We start from the raw sequence: 25,632 nt of genomic DNA, 5'->3' as shown, positions 1-25,632 counted from the left end.
AGTGTAAACGGATCAGCGGGTGGAGGGACCCCCGTGGGTGGGAGCCGGAGGCTGGCAGCTGGCTGGGCAAGGCCGACTTTGGCCTCCGGGATGGCGAGGAGGGGGCAGCCCCGTGGGACCCGCGGCTCCTGGGCAGCCCTGGTGCTCCCTCCCGACCCGGCGGTTAGATCAGGAGCCATCCCCTCTGACTTGCCGAAGCCGTCCGCCTGTTTGTACGCTTAAATAATGCATCAGGAAAACACGGCGCTTTCACGAGGGAAGTGTCATTTTAGGTGGCGTGGAAAAAAGTGGAGCAATTGGATCTTTTATACTTCATGGATGCCTCCTCCTGAAATACTTGCTTTAGACACGTAAGGAAAGATTTTTTTTAAACTGCAGCCTGGTACAGTGAAGCACTACTCAAAATATATGAATTACTGAGGAAATTACCTTCCTCATGTGTAGTAACGGTGCAGCACTTCTGTCTTGCTGGTTATTGAGGTTGTAGTTGAGCACCCAATGGTGATTTTCCCCATGGTCTGGTGCAGAGCTTTCCCAGTCCTTTATTATTGGTTGTGTTAAGATCACTGGACAACTTTGGAAGCACAGCCTTTCAGCTATTAGATGTGTGCTTCTAAATAGAAGTAATTAATAAATGCAAACTTTTCCTTTCCGTGTTGTATTACAGTTTGTATTCATCCCTTTTGTTACTTTCTAATGTAAATAGCATTAATTATGGAACTCTTATCACATAATTATGGAAAATTGTTTACTTTCTGTCTTTAGTACTCAGAGAGAGATTTCAGGGATCCTGATTTTTCATTTATTTTGTTTGAGTAGTCATTAGCTGGTTCTCTAAAAGCTGAGAACAATCTTACATCCACATTGTGATGGTGGCGGGGGGGCGGGTTACACAAATTCCAGGATTAAAAACCAGAATCCAAATTCAGAAGCCCTGAATTTGAGTCCAGGTGGAATTTAGCTATCCTGTCACTTTATCTCCCTTGTCTTTCATGTTTGCAGCGAGGTCTGTGGATATGCAGTTCCTTTATAGGTGGTTAGCAGCTGTTTAACAGGGGACCTGTGTTGCCATTCTCACTCCCTGCTACCCAAGGAGCATGTTAGAACTGTCTATGTTCCTTAGGACTTTTAAAATTACCTGCTTTTTGGTAAACAGTTAAATAGTTTTCCTTTCTTTGTGTAATTTAGCATTCAGAGGATGCTCTCAACTATCTGTGTAGGATTGTCCCCTGATTCCTGGAATGTGCCGGCACCTAAAGTATGTTGTAAAAACCATGTATCCCTCTCCTCTCTAGAGCAGTGTTTTCGAAATCCACAAATATTTCATGGAAGGTAAGGTCAGGAAGAAAGCTTTTCACTCTGACAGGCATTTTCCAAGATTGCTTGCTACTCTTGTCTCATATCTATTTGTGGGAATATTTGAAGCGACGGCACATTTACCTTAAAGTACATTCGTCACATTGCTCCTGTTGTTTTCCAAAGGTATGACTGTGTATTTTGGTTTGGCAGTTTCGTTTGCTGGAGCTTGAGCCTTTATGTTTCCAGGGGTACTTCTTTCTCCTGAGTCCTCAGAAGTGTTCCAGAAGCTGTACTGAAGGAGAAGGGGGATTGCTGTGCTATTTGCCTGCTCATAAGCACTCTTGCTATCATTAAAATAAACCACATAATTTTTCCACTGTAAATTATACCGTGACAGTTGACTCCACCCCATCATTTAATTGAAACAAAGGAGAGTATATGAACTCTGCATTGTTGCTTGGTTCCATTTCTAACTTACATGTAATTCTGTTTGTAAACAAGAAAATGCTCCCTTTGTAATTTTACAACTGTGATCTCAGATATTACAGTGTGGTAACAATCGTCCAGTACTCAGTTAAAACTGTGATAATTTTTTAACCCTAGGCCCATGCTTTGGTATTTTAGACTCTGACACTCGTAGAATATCATTCTCTTCAAAATGACACAGAATTACCAGGTTTCTACCTTTTAGTGAGATGAAATGATTTGCTTTCTTACGCAGGTTAGGGTATAACCCATTTAAGAAGGCGGCGTACACGGGACATCAAGGGTTATCATTGGCACCCAGCATGTCAGCTCCTAGAATGATTTCACTAATGCCCATATTCCCAAGGAAATGGTACACCTCTGCATGGCTTCTCTCAAACTCTGAGGTGACAAGGCTTTGGGGTTCTTGAAGATGGGAATAAAGGCATATTTCTTGTGTCAGCTGTTCGCGCAGAATACTGCTCATGGACATTACACTTTCTTCTGCCCCTCCTCAACGCATGGTTTCCAGTGAAAAAGGATTGAGATAACTGGAAATATAAATTGTTGTCAAAATACATTTTTATGGAAAATAAAAGAATATTTATTTTTATTCCGCTACCAGTACCCCGTGCAGAGGAAATAATTCAACGGGAAATCCTGTTGACACAACATTTCTGACACATCAGCCTTTGTGTGTCTTAGCTCCCTGCTTCAGAGGTTGTTTCTGATTCAGAAGCTGCTTCTTCCTGACAGGTGGTGTGCTCAGAGAGTTCACAGTTGGTAAACTGGAGATAACCTCCAGGAGGGGGATTTACAGAGACCACGGGACTTACTTGCCTTGAGAAATGTTGAAGATGCAATGTATTTAGCGGCAAGAAAGAAAAGGGTAGAGTGCTTTTTGTGAGCTGGCAGAAGATCAAGTGTGTATGATGTGAAGGAAAAAAAGGAAGGAGATTCTTACAGCCTGAGAACAGACATCTGGCTGGCAAAAGAAAAGAAGTACCATTGACAGATGAATGCTGTTTCAAACTGGGATAATTTTGGATCAAGAGGGCAAAGTTTTGCTCTCATGCATACAGCTTCCACTGAAAAGGATGGGAAAGGTGCACGCATATGAGAATAAAGTTTGGTGCTAAGTGAGAACTGGACAATATACATATATTTACACTAGATATTTAGACTTTCATGTTTAGATCACATGGTTCCCATCTGCCATATGCAGGCATTGCTAAAACGCTGCCAGGCTCTGGTTTGGTGACTTTCATTACAGGAATTAGTGGTTTCTATTCAGTTTCAGTGTGGCTGCATTCAAAGTCCAGAAGCCCATTTTTACAATTTAGCGTTAATTAGCACTCCTGTGGCAGCCTCAGCAGGGGGAGTGAAGGATTCAATGGGCATGAAGACCAAACTATCTCTTTTCCCATAGTGGCAATTCCTTCAAAATAGGGTTGAGATGTGACGGACTAATGTGGAAATGTGTACACGGCCACTGTCCGGACTGTTCTTGTTCCGGGTGATTGAAGGACTTTTTGCCTACAGGTCTGTCAGCGTAGCGCTCTTTTTGCTCCTGCTAGTAAAAACCAAACAACAAGAGAAACCCCACAGAAAAACAAATAAACAACCAACCAACCCCCTTAATTCTGCTGCCTGGGAGAGACATATTCTTGCCCTTTTGAATAAGGAGTGAGAGCTCTTTAGGAGGATTTGAATGAGATCCTTGCCAGCGGTACATGGGGAGGATCGACGCTGTTCCGTTAAAAGGCTGCGATGCTGCTGCTCACTTTAGGTTTTGCTGAATCATTCAACAGGGTGCCGAAAGCAGGTGAGCCCTGACTCTTTTTTTGCTGAAGAGAGCCTCACAGGGATACTTTTGAGAATTGCATGCAGAGTGGAAAACGTAGAAGGAAAATTGGAATAAGTTTCAGTGAACCTGGAAGGCAGGACCCGTCCTAGTGTGAGTCAGAGGGCGTAACTCGGGCTCCTGTCCTGAATTTCATGAATCAGGAGTACTGAGCTTTAGGTTTATGTGTGCTGAATACTAGGTATATAATTACAGAAAATTAAGCACAGTTGCAGTTCTGCTGCTCGCACTGACTCTTGAAAAACACAGATATTTGACAAATATTTTTAAAATTTTAAAGACTAAATCGTGATATAACAAAATATAAAAAAATATTGTAAAATGCCATCATTAGTTACTTAACACTTCTAAAAGCCTTTATTGATAGGAATTAATTTTTCTATTTTGTAAGACAGACTTCCAGATTTTAGCCAAGTAATTAAAATATGAAATGGTATGTCTGAGAAATGTAATTCTAGAATCCCATGTTAAAAATCACCTCTCGCAGCTAATTTATTCAATGAAAAAGTTGCCTTGCTTTGGTGTAATTTAAACGGTCAAGTCTGTTCCTTAAGACTTCGGGCCTCTTTGTTAAAGTTCACATAATGAACGTACGTTCATGTACCTTGTTTTGAGTTAATGCCGTTTTTATGAATGAGTTAAAAAAAGATGAGGAAGATGTTCCTTACTAGAAAATAGATTCCCTTCACTAAATAATCCCTTTTCACCTGATGTTCCTCCTTCCAGCATCTTAAATGAAAATGATGAGTACCTACTTAAAATGGCAAAGACTACAGCTGTAGGAGAATGTTTTTGAAATAGCTTCCTGGCTCATTTTCCGGCGGCGGAGCAGCGGGGTTTGGTGTGCGGGGCTGCGGCGCGGGCTGGCTGCTGGCTTTCCCTGCCAGAGCCGAGCGCTGTGAACTCCAGACCCCTGTGCGGGATCAGAAGCTCTTGCTGTGCCAGGGTAATCTTTTAATAGACAGGCTTGCCAGAGTGACTTTTTTTTCTTTCAAAGATAGAATTAGAAAGCGCAGTTGTCATTTAAATTGCCTCTGTCTTTGTAGTCATCGGTAGTGATCTGTTGGCCAGGACTGGATAATTTAAAAGCTGTTTAACAAAATAACATGCTTGTCTGCGTGAAATATATACAGTGCTGGGAGACACGGAGAAAAGTGTCCTTTGACAGAGTTCATGGGATTCTTTAGAAACTGCGGGATGCTGAGGCTTTTCTGTGGAATTATAAAAGCTTTGCAGAGCCCATGTTGAGCATTTGCATGATTTTCAGATGGCGAAGTATGTTCAGCTGTCTCTGTGCTCCCTCCGAGCGCGCATTTACGTCCTTCGCTGGGAGAGGGAGACGATTCTCAGCCCAGTTTTCGGCGGGCTTTGCGTTTGTTGAACGTAGATTATTGAAATGCTGCCCAAGATGCCTCGCTTCATCTTGTGTAGAACTTGAATCGTCGTGTTGCATGATTTGGTAAAATAAAAGAGATTGTGAAAGAGACAACTGTAAACATTCTGTTTGAAAAGATGTGCTCTTTTCAAAAGACCTTTCTGTTAGAGCCAAATAACACAAGAAGCAGTATTTCCTTGCTCGCAGAGACATATATGTTTATTTCTGCAGAGATTTGTTTTGGATTCTCAGTTCTTCCAGTATCTGCATTCTTTGAAATAATTTTATACTTCCATGTTGACTTTCTCTGTGCTTTAAGTTTTAATCAAAGGTTCTTCGCTTCTGATGTCGAGGAGTGCTGATGTTAGCCTGTTTACATTCCACTGTTTTTCCTCTGTATGAGGTTAACATTCAAATGCCGTGGTGCCTTTTTGCTTTTATCTACCAAACTTAGCACAGTCTGTTATTATTGACAGCTCAAAAAGATGGTATGCTAGTGGGCAGGATGCTGTGAATTATTAACTTTTCTTTGCACTTTGACAAATTTAGGTTATCCTTCTAAAGACAAATCGTTTCAATGAAGGAACCAAGACAGTAGCATGGTAAATAAGGAAGGCACTGTGGACTTACATAAAACAATTTTAGCCAAATATATGTCTGAAACGTGGTTCTGAGTTAACTTTTGTTTCATAGGAATTGTATTTTTTCATTTCATGGACTGTAGCATAAGAGAAAAGATTTTTGTTTGTGAAGTTTCATTTAGATATTTTTCTCTGTGTGTTTTTCTACATGAAATGAGCAATAAAGCATTAAAGAATGTGTATTACCACTAAAAATCCCCTCTACCTTTTTTTCTTACAAATGTGATTTCGCAGAAGCAGGTTTTTTTTTTCTTCTCTTTCAATAAAGAGCCTGCACTCATCTAATTTGTGAGCAGATAAAACATGCAGGAAACATATGTTTGCCAGGAAGCTTTTCTATAATCAAAATGGTCAGCAGGACAGAAACTACACTCTCTATCTCATTACGTATAAATCTTGTTCCATTTTTGAAAAAAAACAACCACCCCCCAACACTGATTAATATATACAAACACGAATGAATCAGAGACAGCATATGTTGCATTTGGTAATAGATGCTTACTTGAGTTAATGTTTAGGTTGTGCTGGAAGCCCCAGCGTGGGCACCACGAAGGTCTTTGAGATCGGGAAGCGCTTTGCGTTCTTGGGTGGCAGACAGCAGGAGTCAGCCGTGGCACGGTTTGCCTTGAAGCAATTAACAGGAGGATGAGGAATGTTGATTTCAACTGCAGGAGGAGAGCCAAACAGAATAGATTTACGCAAGGTACAGTAAGGCAAGCAGCAGGCTCAACACAGGTTCTTTAGAAAGTACAGTATTGAAAATATTCATGGGGAATTACGTTGGATATACCGAGTTACCGGTGACAACAGTAATTATTGACAGAGCCGCATACTTACGTCTGAAAAGCTTGGAATGGTGCAGAAGGCGGCGGTAGCATTCAGATGCCAGTCGTTCAAACTTCCATCCTGTGGCAGTGCATCTGTTTATCGGGAATTATCTCCTGAATGTAAATGAATTTCAGTCCTAAGTCATTGCACCTGTTGCCAAGAGGTATTTATTCCAATCACTTGCCTAAAGTGCAGGGAGTTAGTGCTTGATGTTTTATAGCTCAAAAAAAAGCTGTCGTTTCAAAATCATTTGTTCAGAGAGGAGAAAATGGAGCAAAACAGTTCATTTTACCCTAAGCACTGCTATTTGGCAGTATTCACATTTGCACGGCACAAAGCTGCAATATTGATTTTTTGCTCACAAGGCCTCCCACTAGTTCTTTCTTCGATTGTCAGGGTTGCAAGATGGATTGAATTACACTTTGCTTGTTGATAACGCTTGTTTTTTCTCTCTTGATAGGAAAAAATTACAAATAAAGCTTCAGCATAAAGATCACAGCAGCTTTGTTAGTGGACATTAAATTTATTTATTTTAGTTAGTTAAAATTCTTTCTGTACCATAGCAGCTCCTTAGAGCAGTCTCCCTGCCTAACGCGTGCTGCATTGTTTTGCTTTATTATTTGCTGCTTTTGCAATGTAACATCTACATTACAATCTCAGGTGTGTCCTCTGTTGCCTATGAAGTGATCTAACCTTGCTCTAGTATTTTTAATGTTTCTCCTAATACACAAGTTCTCATGGATGCCTGCAGGGGGGAAAACTGCAAGATAAAACACATTTATGGCAGTTGCCATAGATGATGGAATGAGATTTGCAGGCAGTTCATCTCTGTAACAAACTGCAGAGGTCTTGGATTTGAATTCAAGGTGTTTCCCAGCACAAGTGGAGACCGTGCTGCGGGATCTGCAGGAGGGGTTTGGTGCCTGTCACGGGAGGCTCAGCGTGGGTTTGTCAGCCCTGGCTCGGTAACGATCCGTTTGTCTGACCGGCTGCCTGCCTGGCCACCCGCACCTCGGCGCCTGGGCCCTGGGCACCCCTGCCCTTCCCCACCTGCCCTCCTGCAGAAATCCCCTTTGGACTGCTAAAGCCGCTGTTCCCCTCCCCGCTGAACCGTGTGGGAGCGGGGAGGCGGCCAGGCGGAGTGTGGGAGATGCAGGCACCATTGCTGCCGGCTGGAGGGATGAGCGTTACGTGGACAGCGTTAAACGTGACGGGAGCGGTAGGATGTCGGGATGGCAGTCAAAAGCAGCGCAGTACCTGGTCCTCACTGCTGTCATGATGTAATTAATCAAAGGAGCTGCTGTGTGCGTGTGTGGTGGGGGCTTTGTGCATACCCCCCTCTCGGCCCATTTCACGCCCTCACTGAGCCGTGAGCAGCTTCTGTCTTCGTTGTCTTAATTTGCTGCATGGGAGGAACATGTAGGGTGTTAATGTGATGGATTCGTGTTTTAGCTCTTTCCAGCTTTCAGCTCATGATCCTTCAGCAAGCCTCTAATAACAGTGTGTGCTGTTGCACAAGGTACGTGCAGCCCAGCTGACAGCCAGGAGTGGATCTGAGATGGAACCACGGTGCTTTCCACAGCAATATGGCTTCTTCCCATATTAACAAATACTGAAACATAATGGCAGGGTAATGGTACTGCTTTCATGTAGGGTGTGGTTCCACAAAACACAGAGGCAGACCCAGTTGCTGCGCTTGGGCTTTCCCCTTGCCCATGTACCGTGATGAATTCCTGCCCAGCCAAGGAGCTACTCCTCTGAGACCTCACCGGTTCTTCGGCAGCAGGAGGAGGTTAGAGTCAGACCAGCCTCTTGCATTAGTTTGCTGCACAACTCAAACAAAAGCTGGTGCTGATGCAGAGGGGAAGGCAGGGCTGAGATCGGCTCTGGCTGCCAGCGAGCTGCATCTTGACACTGGCGTGATCATTATCAACAGCTCTTTTTTGCATCCTAACAGCTAATCATCTTCGTACAGTAGTTTTAATCCACAGATCATTAATTCAGTAGAAGAAGTGACAGCCTCTGGTTCATATGAAAATTTACTATCAAGGGCTTATCTTGAGTTGGTCTTGATCTTTTCAGATCATTGCTTCCTTGCCTTTTCTAACGCATCATACTTTGTAAGAAAAGTTTATTTTCTTTGCTTTCAAAATGCCATAGAGCTCTGACTTTCTATACTTACTAGCTACTGCTTTTTTGCTGTCACAACTTGTCTCCAGCAGCTTGCGCTGAAATATTAATGGCCTTGTGCTACTGTATTAGGATGACTTTTTTAAAATAAGAAGTACTGGTAATTCTGCTGAAAATCTAGAAGGGATCAACTATTTCAAAGAAATAAGTATTTAACACCACTGTATTAGGATGACTTTTTTAAAATAAGAAATACTGGTAATTCTGCTGAAAATCTAGAAAGGATCAACTATTTCAAAGAAATAGGTATTTAACACTACCATGTTACCCAGGTTGTCTTCCAGAAGCTAGTCAGGCACACATTTGTAAGAAAGGAAAATATTATGTTTCATAATATTCCACTGGTAGCTGCATTCAAGAATGGGAATGGGATCGTACAATGTACACGTGCAGACTTGCACCACTGTCTGCCCTAGCATGGGTTAGAAGAAGTAAAGAGGAATTTCCTCTTTTCCCAGGTTAAGGACACAGCAGTAGTGGTGTAGGGATGTGACAGTTCCGTGAAAGATGCTTCACTTAACGTAGTACCAGGTCGAACTGTTTAAAGGCGCACTTCCTGTAGCACACTGGTGAGAGTTAGTGCCTACGTGACAGAAAAAAGAACAGTCCAATGCAATATATCTTTTAGACTCAATCCTCCTTTTTTCCCCCTCTTTTTTAGGTTTCAGCCGAGCAGCACTACCCTTTGGATTGGTTCGGAGGGAGCTCTCCTGCGAGGGCTACTCCATTGACCTCCGGTGTCCAGGAAGCGATGTTATTATGATAGAAAGTGCTAACTATGGACGGACAGATGACAAGATTTGCGATGCTGACCCTTTCCAGATGGAGAACACAGAATGCTTCCTACCAGATGCCTACAAAATTATGACACAAAGGTAAAAAAGCATATATCATTTCAGGGACAATGGAACCACTCCCTTATTTGGAGATTCCCTTGTGGAGATTTGTGTCCTTGTCTTTCAGATGGTGAGACAGCACTTAAATTGTATCCAAATACATGCTGCATTTCTAAGGAACTTCCATACTCCCTGTTTCCGTAGTTCCCACCTGTAAACTGCATCCAGTGGAAAACACTCGAATCATTAAATGCCGGGATGTTTACAGGTCATGGTACAGAAGCATGTATGCATATAAGCAGAAGTTACATTAGGTTTTGGTGACAGTGATTGTCATTCAGAGAAGACAATCAGTCAGAAAAGCCAGTAAAAGCGGTTTTCGTACAGAAGGTGGAGCAGAACTAATGTTCACAGAGATTCCTGTGCCACAGGCCTCATGCAGGCAGCAGTCACCTGGTACTGACAGTTGTGGAAATGTCACTGGTTGTTACTGAATTAAGCTACAAGCCTGAATGAGTTCAGCATTGGTGGGAAGTTTTCCTTCCGGTGCGTTGTCCCTACAGTGAGGAATCTGAACTGGGAGGTTTCTGGTACACGTGCACAGACGTGTCAAAGGACACGTGTGAGTTGTCCTGCCCACTGTGTTCCGTTAGAACGTGGTAGTGCTCAGCAGCGTATACTCACTTCCTAACAGTAGTCTCCCACGTTGATTTCCAACTTTACTTAAGTTGTTGTGAGTGTGACTTACAAATTTTTATCATTTTCATGTGAATATATCATGTTCTTTACTTCTGTACTCAAATATTTGAGTTAGATCTCGGGCTTCAATTTCAAATGCTGGAATTAAATTAAGGTTATTGGGCCTTTTATTCTTGTTCTGTGTTCAACCTGGGACTTGTTCAGTAAGGGCACGGCTCCATCGCTGCGCTAGTAAAAACGGTAGTATAACTTCTTTAAATCATGTTTGAATTATCTTTTTGTGGTTCTAGTTCATTGTTGTTAATTAGATCAAGCCAGATTTCCATTGAGACTGCAGCAGCAGTGTCATCATCCTCTAATCTGTCAACTCCCTTTGAAACCACCTTCAATTGCTTTTGTAAATGTAGCGCCTCTCTGTAGACTTCCTTGTTGTGTAAAATGCATGTTGTGTTTTGATCAAAGTCCTCCTTATGTTCACTGCAAATATACAGATTACGGTAGTCAGAGACAAATATAGAGGCACAATCTTGCTTAAGGGGACATCAAACTGTTACTGGAAGTCTTTTCAATTAATCAACTCTAAGTTTATGATAGCAGAGAGTATTTCTGAACTTTCCCAATCTTCCACTCTTGCCCGCTTTCTGATAGATTGAAATGAAGTTGTGATCACGTGCATAATGTCGCTTCAGAATGTCTATACTCAGGGAGAGGTTTTTTCACTTTTGTTCTTTCTTTTTGTCTGAACAAATGGCAAAGATCATTTGACACTTGACTTTCTATTTTTGTCTGGCATTTATAATAATTTGGAAGTTTGCTTTCGTAGTTTTCTTTCTCAGATCCTGTCATTAAGTAGAAAAGCTGTCTCTTGCCTTTTTTAATCTTTCCTCAGAATTGCTCAATTTGTGCTATATTGGAAACACAGAAGAACGTTGCAAATTTCTTAAGAAATATCAGGAGTTCTTGTATCTCATTTATTTATAACTGCATTGGTGATCATAATTTTTTGTCATCTAAGGCAAACTGTTGGTTTTTTACTCAGCATATGCCCTTGATCTGTTATCTAAAAGTATCACATCAGCTGTATTTTGATGGCAGCAATTGCATGGACAAATCTTACGTGAAGAACTATCAGATTCAGTGGGTTCCTTTTCTTTCCTATATTGAATAGAAAAAACTAATCTGTTGGAATCTTTGATCGCAGGGAAAACTTTTCTTCCATACCTTTAGAAATAAGCAGCGATAGTTTCTACATTGCTATGTAAAATCTGATCGAGTATTTACTTCTAAAGGACTAATGACATGTTTTTATCACTTCAGCCAGCAGTGTTTTTACCACGACGTTTGACCACTCGATTCAGTTTAGACCCGCAGTTAAATGTAGTTCCACGGCAATTATTAAGGACTCATCATTCATTTGCAACATTACTGCACAGCTTTTGCACAGCAGCTGTATTTGCTGCAGCTACCGTGCGAAAACACTAGCTTAATGAGATCGATGCTGTGAAATCTGAAGACTGAAAAATAAGATGAGGTTTCCAGTTTAACACAAAACCGTGTAATCATGTGCCCTGCTCCCCTTCCAGAGAATTTGAGATACTAGCACACAAACTTTGCCAGCATCCACTGGTGATGCATCAGCTCCTCTTGCTCGGAACAAGCTGCTCCTTTATCTTTTATCTTTCCCTTTCTTTTCTGCAATTCTCAAAAGATTTTTGACTTAATGTTTTCCTATAAAGCCTGACTAGAACACTAACGACTGCATTGCTTTGCTTTTACCTATGTAAAGTAGTTATTAAATTTTTAGTCTCTGATTGAAATTACATCCCAATTATCCCAGAATCAAGTCTTTCAGATGCATTTAGTTTCCGTGTAAACTTCAGACTGGCACGGTTAAAATTAAAGCATTGAAGAACTAGATTAGACATTCAGAAAATCCCTCTCCCCTTTCACACTTCTCTGATAATTAACCCCAGTATTTGCCTATGGTCAAGCTTGAGATGCACTAAGCTTGAGTATAGAAATAAGCTTATTTCTAGAATATTTGGTAAGGGAGGTAGCATAAGTGAGTGGCAGAGGACGCACGTTTCAGGCGGTTAGATCTTAAAATAGTCAAACTCCTTGGTGCTGTGCTGTCCTTTAGCAGGGACAAATCTCCTCTGTTTCCTCTTCATTTAAAAAGAAATTAAATGAACGGGGAAGCAGAAGATGCAAAGCAGCCTGAGGAAATTGCTCTACTTGCTCGCTCATAAAGTGCGTTTGTGGGGCTGCAGCCAGAAACTGTCACAAGACTTTGAAGTTAATAAGGGTAACTAGTACTGCTCTTTATAGGCACAGCAGAGATTTGAAAATTAACAAGATAAAATGTACTTGTGACCTAGTCTTAAGGCCACTTCCATTGTAAACGGAGTGCAGGTGGATTGCATGAGTTACATTCACACCACCTGTGCGTTTAGGAGGACTTTCTGCTGACAGTGTCAACTTCCAGAGCCCCACTCTGCAGCCACAGCTGGATGGACCATGGGCTTTCCTTAGGGCAGGCGCTAAGGGTTACGCAGATCCCGTGTAGTGTTTGCATTTCTGTTTTATCAGCTTGAAATGATAACAGATACTCAGAAGTACTTGTAAATACATGCTGAAAATACGTTGCAAAAGCATATTGTGTATGTAATTTTATAGTAGAACAACAACCTGCTAAGGCGTTCTTGCATGCTGGGGCCTTCCTCTTCTGCATTAAAAACAAGTGCTTTTTTTGTAGGAATCATTTTTCCTAGTCCAGAACTTTTTGTTTAGGAAAAGTTCCATATTATTTTAAAGATTAGACACCATAACTACCTTTGTGATTCCAATACAGTGCAATTAGTTGATTTTTTTTGCGTGTGCATTAAACAAAATACTTGGATAATGTGCCAGATAATAATTTTGAGTAATATAATTATAAATCTTGAGAAATTCTGTATTAAACAATTCTCGAAAGAGAATTTAAAGGCCTATTTCAATCTGTAGACTTTATTTTTGGGTAAGCTGTTGAAGGGTCTTGTAGAAGTTCATGTTTTGTATTTAAAGAAAATATAGCCTATTAACTCTGAATCTATGGAATCATTTACTTAAATGCAAAATTCAGGTATTTAGTGTTGACAGCCCACTGAATATTAACTTCAGAAAGCAGATACCATTTCCCTCCTAGTAAAGGAGTGTTCTGATACTAAGCATATTTGTGATCGTTAAAAAGAGGAAAAATTCAAAATGTTTAAAGCTCCAGACTTTGCAGACAGTGCGAGCATCCACATTAAAAAAGTATAATCTCACGTTTGGTAGATTTGGTTTATTTTTGATACGCAGAAGAAAGGAGTTTACATCAATCCTACACTGAAATGGCCTTGAAATGCTATTTTCATCTACAATTTACACTATAATTGTAGCTTTATGTGATCTTTAAATCTACTAAACTTACGCAGTCAGTATCATTTTGCTTTTTAAATATGCACAAAGCAAGCTGCATTAAGCATAAATATAAAAATATGGTGGGTATTACAGGTGAACTTAGGGAACTGTAATTTTTAAATACCCTTCCCTTTTAAAACATTGCTGCAGAAAAGTAAAAGGATTAAGAGGAATAAACCTTCTTCAGCCACAAATGTTTTTTCTTCTGTTGCACGTACCCTGTCCTATCTATAGCACATGCAACACATGTACCTTCAATTACCACGTCCATCGTGACACCGGGGAAGAGTTCGTGCCTGGGCTTTTGTTACCATTAACTTTTCTCACACAGTAATGCCTTTAACCTGTTATGTCCATCATTTCTGTGCAAGACAGCTGTGCTTGAATGGAGGGTCTTCCAAATGGGAGTGAAGTGCCTCCTGCCCCCCCCGAGTGATCAAGGATGAGCTGAAGGAAGCAGCGTATCCGTTCCTCCTCCAGAGACTTTATTTTTTTCTTAATCCTTTCCCAGTGTGAGAGTGGGAGAATGGAGACATTTCTTCTGTTCCACCCGTCCACATGTCCAGCAAATATGTAATTTTGAAAAATCCTGTTTATAAATGAGAGTAAGACATTTTGGAAGAAAACAGAAGTAGTTCTCCTCTGAAGAAGGCGTATCTCTCAGACCCTCTGTCTTGTTCCTGCTTGTCAGGTCTGCAGAGGAAACATTGTCGTACTGTGTTCATGTCCTTTCCAGTGAAAACAAGTTTGGTCTGTTCTGAGTCAATAAAGAAAATCATAGACTGGACTCCGGGCTTGGATGGATAGTGGGTAGATATCCTATAACTGCTTAATCACATTCATTGGAGTGAGAAGAGGTCTAGCCAAAAGCAAACTTCATACAGGGTGTCTGCTGGTAGAAGGCAAAACCTGCCATGGGGTGGGTCACTGCAGAGCTGAATTCGAGCCTTTGCAAGATTTCCACAAATAAGTATTTTAGTGCCTCAGAAATAGCTTCCTCAGGGCCCACAGCTGATTCAGTGTTTAAACTGTAGCATGCTTCAGATTTGCATTTCTTCACGTGAGTTAAAAGAGTTTTCAGGGCAGGATTTTATCCTCTGCCATCACAACTGCCTGTGACTGTGGTAATGGCGCTTCCCGTTGGGGTCTGCCGGGCTCAGACAAGGCTCTGCTGACCCCTGCTGCTACCTCGCTTCTCCCCTCGCTTTTCCTCCTGCAGCCGGAGATCGCCTCCCTTCGCTAGGGAGACTGTGGAGTGAAAAGTGTCCCAGACTAAGAGATGTCCTTTGCCTTTTTCTGCTTTCTGGTCATTAAGAGCTTGTATATGTCTCTGCTGGGTTTCGGAGAAATACGGGCGTTGATCAGCACAGGCCGATGTGGGGAAGGTGCGTCCTGGGAATTTCTGCCGTCGGGGTTGCTGTGGGGCGGATGCTGATCTCATGTACAAGGTCCTTCTCTTGCTTTGCCGTGCCAGCGATTTCTCTCTCAGCTTGCTGACAACTGCTTCACAAAACATTTACCATGCAAATGTGTCAACGTTAGATAGCTTTTTTTAAGCATCCTTTAAAAACGAAGGCTTCTACTCATTGAAACAGACGCAGGTCTAGCACGGCAGTCACACCCTTGTGAGTGTTTTATGTAGCAGAAGCTTAAAATGCTCTTTATTTTTACACTAAGCTTTTCACAATACCAGGATATGGCCCAACTAGTTTTTGTTTTTTGTTTTGTTTTCTATGTGTTAGTCACCAGACTTAGTTATGACTCAAAGGTAAAGAAAAAAGCAGGAATACATGAACTAGACGTAATCACAGAGCCTAGGATATTAATGAAACATACCATAGTCCTTGGCTTTATTTCAGAAAAAAAGCAGTAATACCCATGACTGAGAAGAACCTTATCTGGCATTGTGCTTTTTCACAATCATTAATTCTTAATATGAATGTAGTAGGTCTAGTTTACTCATTAAAAATAGGGGGTTTATTAATGGGGTTGTTCCATCGTGGCATTACTTAGTAAATTAAATACGTATCCTCACATTATGAGAATCTGAGCAGTCAGGCAAGGTAAAATAGCTGTCAGTGGCACTTGATCTTCTTTCTGCACTGTGTTCTACTATTTTTCTGCAGAAGAAATTACGTTACACACGTGCAAGCACGTAACATGCACGCGTGCTTTGGTAATCACAGCCCTGGACAAGCTGGAAGGGAAACAACAAAAAGATCACTGATACGAACTGACAAGATTTACAATTTAGGTTTAGTTTATGAAAAAGGTTTGTTTCATTTTCGTACCAAAGTACACCTTGATATTTTACTTAGTTGTTTTCTTTCCTTTATTATTGGCAAAACCACTGCCAAATTCTTCTAAGTCAGTGTGTATCTTATCTGGGAGGACAGTATATACATATTCGTTAGTCTTTTCTTGCTGTTCATGAGTGAAAATAAATACAACTATACATAGGTATACATACATTTTTAACTATTATGCACGATTTTTTGTATATTTGAACATCATATAAAATACGTGCTTTAGCCTGTGATTGTCTTGAAGGGTTTTTTTCTAATTTTGAAATGGGCTCTACTAGTTGTGCATACCATTGAGCCTAGAGTTAATAATGTATTATATGTTTGGGGTATGTAATTATCTCTCTTGGCAATTTACTACTATTTTTGAGAACTTGACTGAGGCAGCGCTAGTTAACCTTCAATACCTTTCAGTTGAATTTTATGTTCTCTTGGATAAATTTGTATGAATTTTGTATAGTTTTTGAATTTTTTAGGCTGGCAAAGACAAATTTGTGGTTCAGTTGCACTCAGAACTTTATTATTAAAAATTCTGATTTATTTATATATTGCTGTGCCAAATTTAGTTCGTATAGAATAATACTGCAACAATTGAAGCCTGTTAATTCCTCTCACCCCAATATACCCTCCATAAATACTTGGCCAAAACAGCTGTGTTATCTGATAGGTTGATTTAGGACTTTATACGTGTGTTCCTATAGCCGTTTATCTCAACCCTTGCTGAGGAGACCTTTATTAAGCTGTGATGACTGCTGAATATGAAATGTAACCAAGATTATTTTTTTATTCAAATATAATTTAAATATTCATCAAAGAGGAGTTCTGCTTGAAACTGACAGAGACTATTAACATCAAAAAATATAATTAACTGCACTGGGTATCATGAAGCAGAGTTAGCCAAATAGCCGAGAGGTCTAATTGCTCTAGAGTTGGAGAAGCAAGAGTTTTATTTTATACTGTTGCTGTGGAATTAATAGTGGTGTGGTTTCCTATGCAAGGCAATTAAAAGCTGCCTGTTAGGGTTCGTTGCACTAGAGGAAGTCCGCTGAATATCACTTAGTAAACAAAACTGACGTGGAAAAGGTACATGAAGATGGGCAGAGCAGGGTATAGATCATAAATTAGGACAAATTAATATGAATTAAATATATGTAAGTAAATTATGAGTACTTTTAGTGTTATAAAGTCAGCAGTAGCAACAGAAGTGAGAAGCTTTTGTTAGTAGCACAAAGGAAATAGAATTTAAAGGTTATTACAGTGAAGCTGTTTAATTCAGAGGAAAGGAATAGAAGAGTAACATGGGTTTAAAAATTTAAATGCAGCTACAATGTAGTATAGAAATGAGCAGATCTCATATTCTGGAAATTTCCTTCTGCCACAGAATAATATCCTACTTATAATAAAAAGAACCTTCTGACCTTCATGGCTCAATTAAGCTTTTTAGTTGAATCCAACAAGAAAAATCTTCTTTATTGAATCCCATAGATTCTGCCTGTGCCCAGGGTATACAGTTTAAAAAGGGGTGGCCATATTAGTGCCATTTTGACATTTATAGGGTTGCTGAAATGGAAAAGTTTAAGGACCAAAGATACAGGCAAGAACAATATTTTACAGCATTTCCCTTTTTTCTCTCTAATAATAAAATTGCAATCTAAGTGCTTAATAAGTGGGCCATGGTTACAGATAATTCTCCTCTTTGTATTTCCCCTCCTTGTATTTTATTTTCTACATGTTGCAGAACAATAATTAGCAAAAATATTATGGCCACAAATGAAAAAGATCTTTATTTTTTTTTCTTTTCATGTAAGAACTGTGAATGAAAAGAGTCAACTTCTTTAAGAAGCAATCTTAAAAGCTAGTGTTGTACTTGTAAAATAAAATCAAACAGAGAATTCAGGCAGAATTCCTGTTTTATGTAAAGACTGGCTGCTTGTTTCATACATTATTTAGCCTGCTTACGCTGTTTATATCAGTGACATAAGAGTGCGTGCTACTTTCTCAGAAGAGCACTGTCTTTGCCGCTTCACAGCACAGTGCCTTGTACTCCCAGGCTTGCACATGGTGTTAGCAGATATTTAAAGCACTTCAGCCTAACATTTTATAGGTCACGATGAACTGAGCCTATAAAACAAGTTACTGCAATGAAGTTAATGCAGTCTAAAGAGTCTAACATAGACTGAATACTCAGTAGTCAGTATATTTTTAGCCTGCTGTAGACACATCAATGAGGAGGAAAGGTTCTTATCATGAAGAATTTTTCCATGTCAAACCTGCTTTATAATACACTTGCACTGCAGAATCTTTTCTACATATTTACATTTTAAAGCTATATTCTTTGTTCAGATTTTCAACGCAATATGGTAGCTTTTGGAGCCTTCGAATTTCCGTTTCTTCAGAAACACACACACACGGAGAGGAGGAGATGTTAGGTGGCAGAATCATTTCACTGAGCGAGCTGCCCTGAGCAGTCACACAGTTTGAACACCTTGGAGGAGGAGGTCTTACTGCTTCCTAATGACACAGAGCTGTGTAACATTTCATTGGGCAAGATACGTATTTTGTGGGTTTGTGTTCAAAGGCATCTATATTCTTTTCTTGGTAGTAATCTGTGATCTTTAACCTTCCTGCTCACTGCTTCTCTGATACCCTGCTTCTTGGGATATCTAGCCTATATGATGAAGGAGCAATTTTGAAATGTGTTTAATGCACACGTTTTTTCAGTACTGTAAAATTGTTTTTTCACCATAACTCAGAGCGTGTCCTCCTTTTCCTTTGCCTATTTAATACATCAGTTTAGGTGGATTTGTAAATGCAACAGTAACGTGACGGTTCTGAACCAGTAATCTTTCCCTGTTTACTGAATTTAACAGCACTGGACTCAGTGGAGCTGTAGCTGTTTTCTCATCTAGGATGTAGTAGTACCGATACTTACTGCCTTGAGTATATAACTCTAGTGCCAGCATCACTGGTGGGTATGGAAAACATCATTTACTTTGTATATTTAGCTTTCTTAGGTAATTTTGCTGCTTTTGTGACAGATACAGCAAAAGAACACCTCCCGGAGTCGCATTTAAAACAGGAGCACTTTGGGTAATGTACTGCAGACAAAACACATATGAGTTAGTGCTCAGTTATCATGAATGCCATCAGCAATGCCGTGTTGCTTTCTTATCAGCCACTTCCTGCTGTCAACCCAGTGCTTATTTCAATAGAAAAGGATTTGCATCAAATGTAATACAGTATTATATGTGGCTAACATGGGGCTTTTAATTGTGCAGGCACATGAGACTCCTTCAGCGGTAGACAGTTTGATAAAAGGATTAGATCGTGAATGTTTTTGAGACAATTGAGGATTATCTGTGCATTGACAGTCAAGCCAGTGAATTTTCTGATGGGTTTGTTACAGAGATGAATCTGCTTGACTTGTATAGAAAACAACTGCAGAATACACATTTTTTTTGCAGATGTAAAAACAAGCAAATGAAAGCAGCCCCCTAAACTTTGTGGGGCTTAGATCTGGAAGTTCCATGAATCAGAGTGCACAGCTCAAATCAGTAACTTAATCCCTTAACTTCAGATCACAAAGAAGAAAGTGGGATTGTATTTTCCAAGTTAGAGCAGAAGGATGCTTTTGCAGGGGAAGTCCTATACCTGGAAGCCCTACAAGCTTTCCAGATGATAATTAGATCCAGGCGGTCACTGTGGGTAATGAATAACAACAGTGCTTTTGTGACAGGCATTCCTCTCGGAAGAAAAGAAAGTACTTGTAGTGAGGACTTTCAGACACGTTTTAATAGGAAATGACACCACTGCTATAGAGTTGATTAAAGACCTACCAAGGGACAGCACTTCTGGAAAAAAACAGCAGATGAAGTAAGAAAAGTTGTAATTTTATTATTAGTTATTAGTTAAATATATATAACTTTAAAGGCATGAAATCTGCATTAAAAATTATGCCATCTTGCTAGCAGATTGTGCTTTTAACAATCTTGTAAAATAACCAAGTTGCCTTTTGGCCTCTTGCTCAGCATTTTCTTCGAGTTCTGTTGAGCCATAGAAATGAGTCACTCTGTAGCCCTGTGGAATCGGTAGATCCGCCGGGGTGGGCACATGGCCTCTGTTGATGAAAATTATAACCCAGAAAGGGACTATTCCCTGAGGCAAGTTTACAAAAAACAATTTATTCTTTTTCACCCTGTAAAAGTCATCTTACATGCAGGATCTCTTGCATTATTACAGCTCTAATCCTCTGAGTGGGTAATTAACGGACCAGAAAAGCCATTTGTGGAAAGAAAGAGCCATAAGGGTGAAAAATATTTCTCCACTGAATGATCTTTAAGGAGTAAATAATTACAAGAGTGAGAGGTTTGGGATGACCAATCTAAATCTGAACATAATTAGGATGAACACAGTTTGAAAATCGAAGCAGTTGGCATGTGCAACAATTCTCATATCAGAAGACTAATTAAATATTTAAAAGCCCAAACCCCCTCGCTATTCACAGAAAAATAACCTGCCACAAAAGGGTCTGTAACTTCACAGATAATTAGGAAGGGTTACAGGGGGAAAAAATCACAGACTGGCTCCAAGGTTCTGCAAGGTCACGTCTTATTATGGTGTGTCTTTTATATGGTCTGATAACAAGTTCCTTGCTAATTTAATCCAAGCAGGGCATCCCATAGCGATTTCCCATTTCCCTTGTTAAAAATGTGATAATTTTTCTATATGCAAACTGCAATAGGTGAACATTTTTATAAATAATTGCTCCTAATTGATACAGGCGATGATATCTTTAATTATTCAATGGGAATGCATGTGTTAGAGTTCAATTAGGGTTGCTGCCATGACACCCCCCATTTGAAATTGTCCTCATCCTGTCTGTTTTAGAGGGAAACCAAAGGACCCTATGAAATTATATTGCCTCTGCAGTCAACACTCTGAATTAGTAAATCTCACTTTCCTGCTAGTGCTAAGATACATTTATGTTGAGTACACCTTTCTGCAGTCCAAGAGCTGTGTTGAATCTGGAGATCCACAGACAGTCAAGCTGAATTTGGATCGAACTGACCTGGAGGTCCAGTTGGAGCATGAGCATTAAAAGTGCACAAGCCTTCTACACTTCAGAAGTTGCAGTAACAAATCACACCTGTCATCTGAAATACCTTATTTTAGTAATTAAAGTGGGTGATTTTTTGAAATGTATTTAAGATCTGTGCAAATTAACGTGAAGGATAAAGCTACGTGTTTTCAATATTGTAATTCTTCAAGTTAGTCATTTAATAGTGACTCAGAATCTATCTTAAGTTATATAACTTTTAACTACATTACGAATATGCTTCATGGCAAGCCAGGGATAAAAAAGATCGACAGTGCTACAGAAAAGAGTTTTATGGGGCTTTTACTTTCATCCTGTGCTCTCTACCTGGAAGTCTTCTCCTGCAAGTCTGTTGCAGGGTCATGCCTAAGGATCAGACGTTGTGCTTCAGGATTTTCACTTCGATTTTCTGTGCGCTGTGCTCTAGCACTGTGCCTCAGGAATAAATGCCCCTTTGTAAAGCTCTGATATTATTACCCGACCCTGTGTTTCTCCCCTGAAACCTGCTCACCCCGGAAGGCGTAATGCTGCACTCACGCTCATTCAGTGTGAATAATCTGTGTAAATTGCTCAGATATTACAGTGCTGCACTACTAAAGTTTTCATTAGTAAATGAGCATAGCCGCCGGCTATTTATTTTGTCTAAATGGTGAAACATTTAATTGGACCTTTTGAACTGATTGCTTCTCAGCTGTGCTTGGCTTCGTTGCTGTACTAAGACATACACTGCCTGTAATCCCAAGCTGCATTTTTGCTTGCAAATACGAATGCACATAAATAATACGACACGATTATGAATATGACTTTATTTCCATTTCTTCTTCCTCAGGCAGGGCTGCATTATATACATTTTCTCTAAAAAGCAGGTTCCCCCTGCTTCATACTGTTACAAGGTTTGGGTTTGTGCATATGCAAACCTCGACAGGAGACTGTTCTGTGTACTTTGCGCACCTTATTGCATCTTTGGATACCGAGTTTTCCTGTCCTTGCTTTACATTCATCTCACAGGCTTTGGTAGTACTGGTGGGCCTTTCATGTATGTGGTGGGATGTAGTGGGGATAGAAAGATGGGATTATAAAAACACTTGAGGAATTACCAAGAGAAGGCAGGAGTTATGTATTCCACTGGAATCTGCATTTCCTTTTTTCTTTTCTTTTCTCCTCCCTGTTTCATGTGATGCTTCAGTTTCAGATTAATAATAATAGCATCTACACCAATAAAGTACTAGAAGAAGGATGTATTGTAACAAGAAGAAAGTATTTCTGATAGCTTAAGTGTGAGTAAGTGGGAAGTTCTGCTTTTTCACAGTGGCTGCTTTGAACTTAGAGAACGCAAAGGAGATGCCAAAATTTTAGGGGGCTGGTTAGCTCAGTCAGTTGAGCGGGTTCGATTCCCGTTCGGTCCCCATGTGTTGCCTGATCTAGTCGAGAGGTGGCGTCCCTGACAGCAGGGAGACTGGATTAAAATGATCTCTAAGGTCCCTTCCAGCTTAGACCATTCTATGATTCTATTATTCTATGAGTACTAAAAGGCAAATGGGTCATAACTAAATGTATTACAGTCGTAAGAGGTTGAAAGCAAGAAATACTCTTAATTTGCAATACAAGTCTGATACACATTCATTGACAGTGAATCAGACTGGGTAATCCTAAAAGAGGGCCTGTGGGAGTTGCATGTTTTCTGTTGTGTTTTATTTCCTATTTGGAGTTTTCATCCTTAGCGCATACCTTTAGACTCCCACAAGATTACATTCTATAAAGAAAACATAATTAAATATTATTGCATATTTATTGGGCAAACAGAAACAACGCTATGGTGCACCTTCTTCTACAATATTAATTATACACTATTTAGCTTCCATGTGTCATGTTTACTCCGTAATTAGGAAGATTCAACAAATCATCGATATTATATACAAAAAAAAAAAAAGGGAACAATTTTCTCAGGTGTTTTTCCCCAAAATATTTTGTATTCAGCCACCAGGTTTGTTGCTGTAATGGTCACGTTACCGAGTGCAAAGACAATCCCAAGGCTGAGTTGTGAATTTTCAAACCAATTTCTAGCATGCATTACTGCTTTAGCGGTCACAGGAAGATCTCCAATACCTAGACACAATTCTTATAGCCAAGTTCTGCTTTCATACGTGCTCTTATATCACCTGTTTTGTTCTTAGATTGTGAAAACTGCCACCACTGCACATTAAATCTGCTTTCCCTTTGAGCTAGGTACAATTGGTGCTATTTTCTTTCTTCATGCTTGTTCCCCCATAATAGTTTTGGAGATTGTAGCCTGAAAATAACATTGAGAAAAGTCTTATCCACGAGTAAATGAAATTGCTACTGAGTAAGCGAGTTGCAGGATGACATGTCTGACTTCAAGGCGGTGAGGCTCTGTAGGGATGCCTGCACGTGCTTTTCCTGCACGGGTAGGGCTGGGCTGCTGCTGCTGCTGCCGGAGCGCCAGGGGTGTTGCGGGGATGGCTGCCCAGTGCTGCTTCACATCAGGGCTTTATAACACGGCTGGGGTTTTTTAAGCAGGTCTTTTTTTCAGGCTTTGGTCAGGCCGAATTTGCTAACTCATTAGATTTGAGAATGTAATAATGTATTTCTTGTGAGGTGAGTTTGAAAGGCAAAATTTAAATGCGTTCCTTTAACTAACTGTGTCTGCTGTGGTAGTTGTGTGTGCACACGTGCATCTATACACCCCTGAAATAAAATCTCTGTTCTCTGGCTATTTCAAGTTTTGTATGTGCTTTCCAAGACCAAATTGATAAAACATATCTGACATCTTCATACATAGGTAACTTTGGGCTTAGTAACAGGAGTGGAGGTCTAGTGAACACCCCAAAAAGCGGCAGCACGTCGCAGGTGGCGGTTGTAGACCATTAGGAGTACGTGTGCAGAGACAGCATTTACTCTGGGTAAAGAGGTTCAGGAATTTTTCAGGTTAGAATGTGCCCTTGTTAGAAGTCGACGCACAAAGTGTAGTCATCCCACATTCCGATCTCTTTTTACTCAGCCTGCAGCTCACCCAGGGTGAATAAGGAACAAGAAGACCATATGGACTATGTGGTGCTACAACTCGGAGTTTACGTGCTTCAAGTGGTGTTTAAGCAGGTTGCTGCAGGCGATATGTAAAAACATGTCATCATGCTAGCTTTTAAGTATTTAATCAATATGCTGAAAGAGAAATATTGTCAGATCTGACTTAAAAGTTTCAAAACATACCAAGATTAATGTATTGACAGTCTTATTAAACATTAACTCTATTTATTAAGCGTGGCTTTTATATTGTGATTTTTTTTTCTTTTTAAGTGAAGTACAAGTGACTTTTCTGTGTTTTCCAGTTTTACCTGGCTTAATGAAACACTGCATTCACAGAAATGCAGCATTAGGACTACCCAGAATTATTGTGATAGCCCATTTCTGGCCAGATAGTAACTCATATCCTTTTCAAAATAACAACGGTGTTTCTTTTGTGTTACTATCTTTGTCAAAGGTACATACAAAAAACAAAGACCTTTGAAGGATAAAATGTAATGTAGACATTATTTTCTGCATACCTTAATTTTGCAAACTGCAACAACCACTTGGAAAGGATTTTTATGTGCCTTTATGTGACTAGTGTGACTTAACGATAAAGATGATGTCTTCTCTGAGTCAACCAGCTTGATCCATGTAATGCTCACATCTCTACCGAACCTGCTTCTCTGCTCCCAGTACTTCATTTTGTGGTCCAGTCATGATACACTGTGTTTTTCATTTTAATGCTGAAGTATTTGTTCAAGACCATAGATTTTGCATTTTTAATCTTCCTTAGAACAGTGGTGAATAATGGCCCTTGGCAGCAGATAATGAAATTTTCTTAATTTATACTTTCAAGCAGAAGCTTCAATTGAAAATGGCATCCTATGGCCTGGAGACATAGCTCTAGTGCAAGTTTCAGGGGAGCTGTAATAATAATGCAGTGCCAGCAGTGACAGGGAATGATAGGACAGTGAAGAAGTAATTTAAGGAAGAAAGGAGAATGTACCAACGCTTTATTGTAGCATATCTAATGATCTGATGAAGATTCCCAATAGCTTTTGGAGCATGACAGGAGAAACTAATGTTATCTTGCCAAAACAGAACCCCCTGCTTAATCAGCAGAACAAGATTATTGATTAAAACACCTCACACAATAGATTGCACATGGAATCTCATCTCCATACGTTGCACGTGGAAAAGTGCAATAATGAGCATAAGATAATAAAAAAAAAGAGCAACAGCAATTTGCTGGGAATTGTACAAGTCAAGATTAGAGTTGAAATGCAAACAAATTATCATGGTGAGTAAAGCTGAGCACGGGAGGCGATGGATGCAGCAGGGACGTGGTTACCTCAGGAGCAGAAGACAGTTGCTCACAGCCCTGCTGGAGCTGCTTTAGTTCCTTTTTTTTCTGTATTCATCTGAAATGTGAAAGGGCCATTCCTCATTTGCACAGTCTTCTTCCTGAGGTGAAAAGAGTTCAGACATTGTACTGTAACTGTTAATTAAACACTCCATTTGATTTTTAGATTACTCTAAGTGGTGCATCTGCATTACAAAAATGTAACC

General features: G+C 40.1%; 1 protein-coding gene across 1 annotated transcript in view; it reads left to right on the top strand.

The window, feature by feature from the left end:
- LOC104274090 (latrophilin-2-like) overlaps window positions 1-25,632 on the top strand; it is a gene marked incomplete at its 3' end in the record, with an annotated part of 83,111 nt that overhangs the window by 46,613 nt on the left and 10,866 nt on the right. Inside the window, exon 2 of the mRNA XM_009869621.1 lies at window positions 9,324-9,537. Within this exon, the coding sequence (XP_009867923.1) occupies window positions 9,324-9,537 (214 nt within the window). The remainder of the gene's footprint in view (window positions 1-9,323; window positions 9,538-25,632) is intronic.

Source organism: Apaloderma vittatum, unplaced genomic scaffold (assembly GCF_000703405.1).
Source record: "Apaloderma vittatum isolate BGI_N311 unplaced genomic scaffold, ASM70340v1 scaffold8510, whole genome shotgun sequence".
NCBI classification, from domain to species: Eukaryota; Metazoa; Chordata; class Aves; order Trogoniformes; family Trogonidae; genus Apaloderma; species Apaloderma vittatum.
The sequence above is the reverse complement of the archived record's forward strand: the minus strand, read 5'-3'. Positions and strand labels throughout refer to the sequence as shown.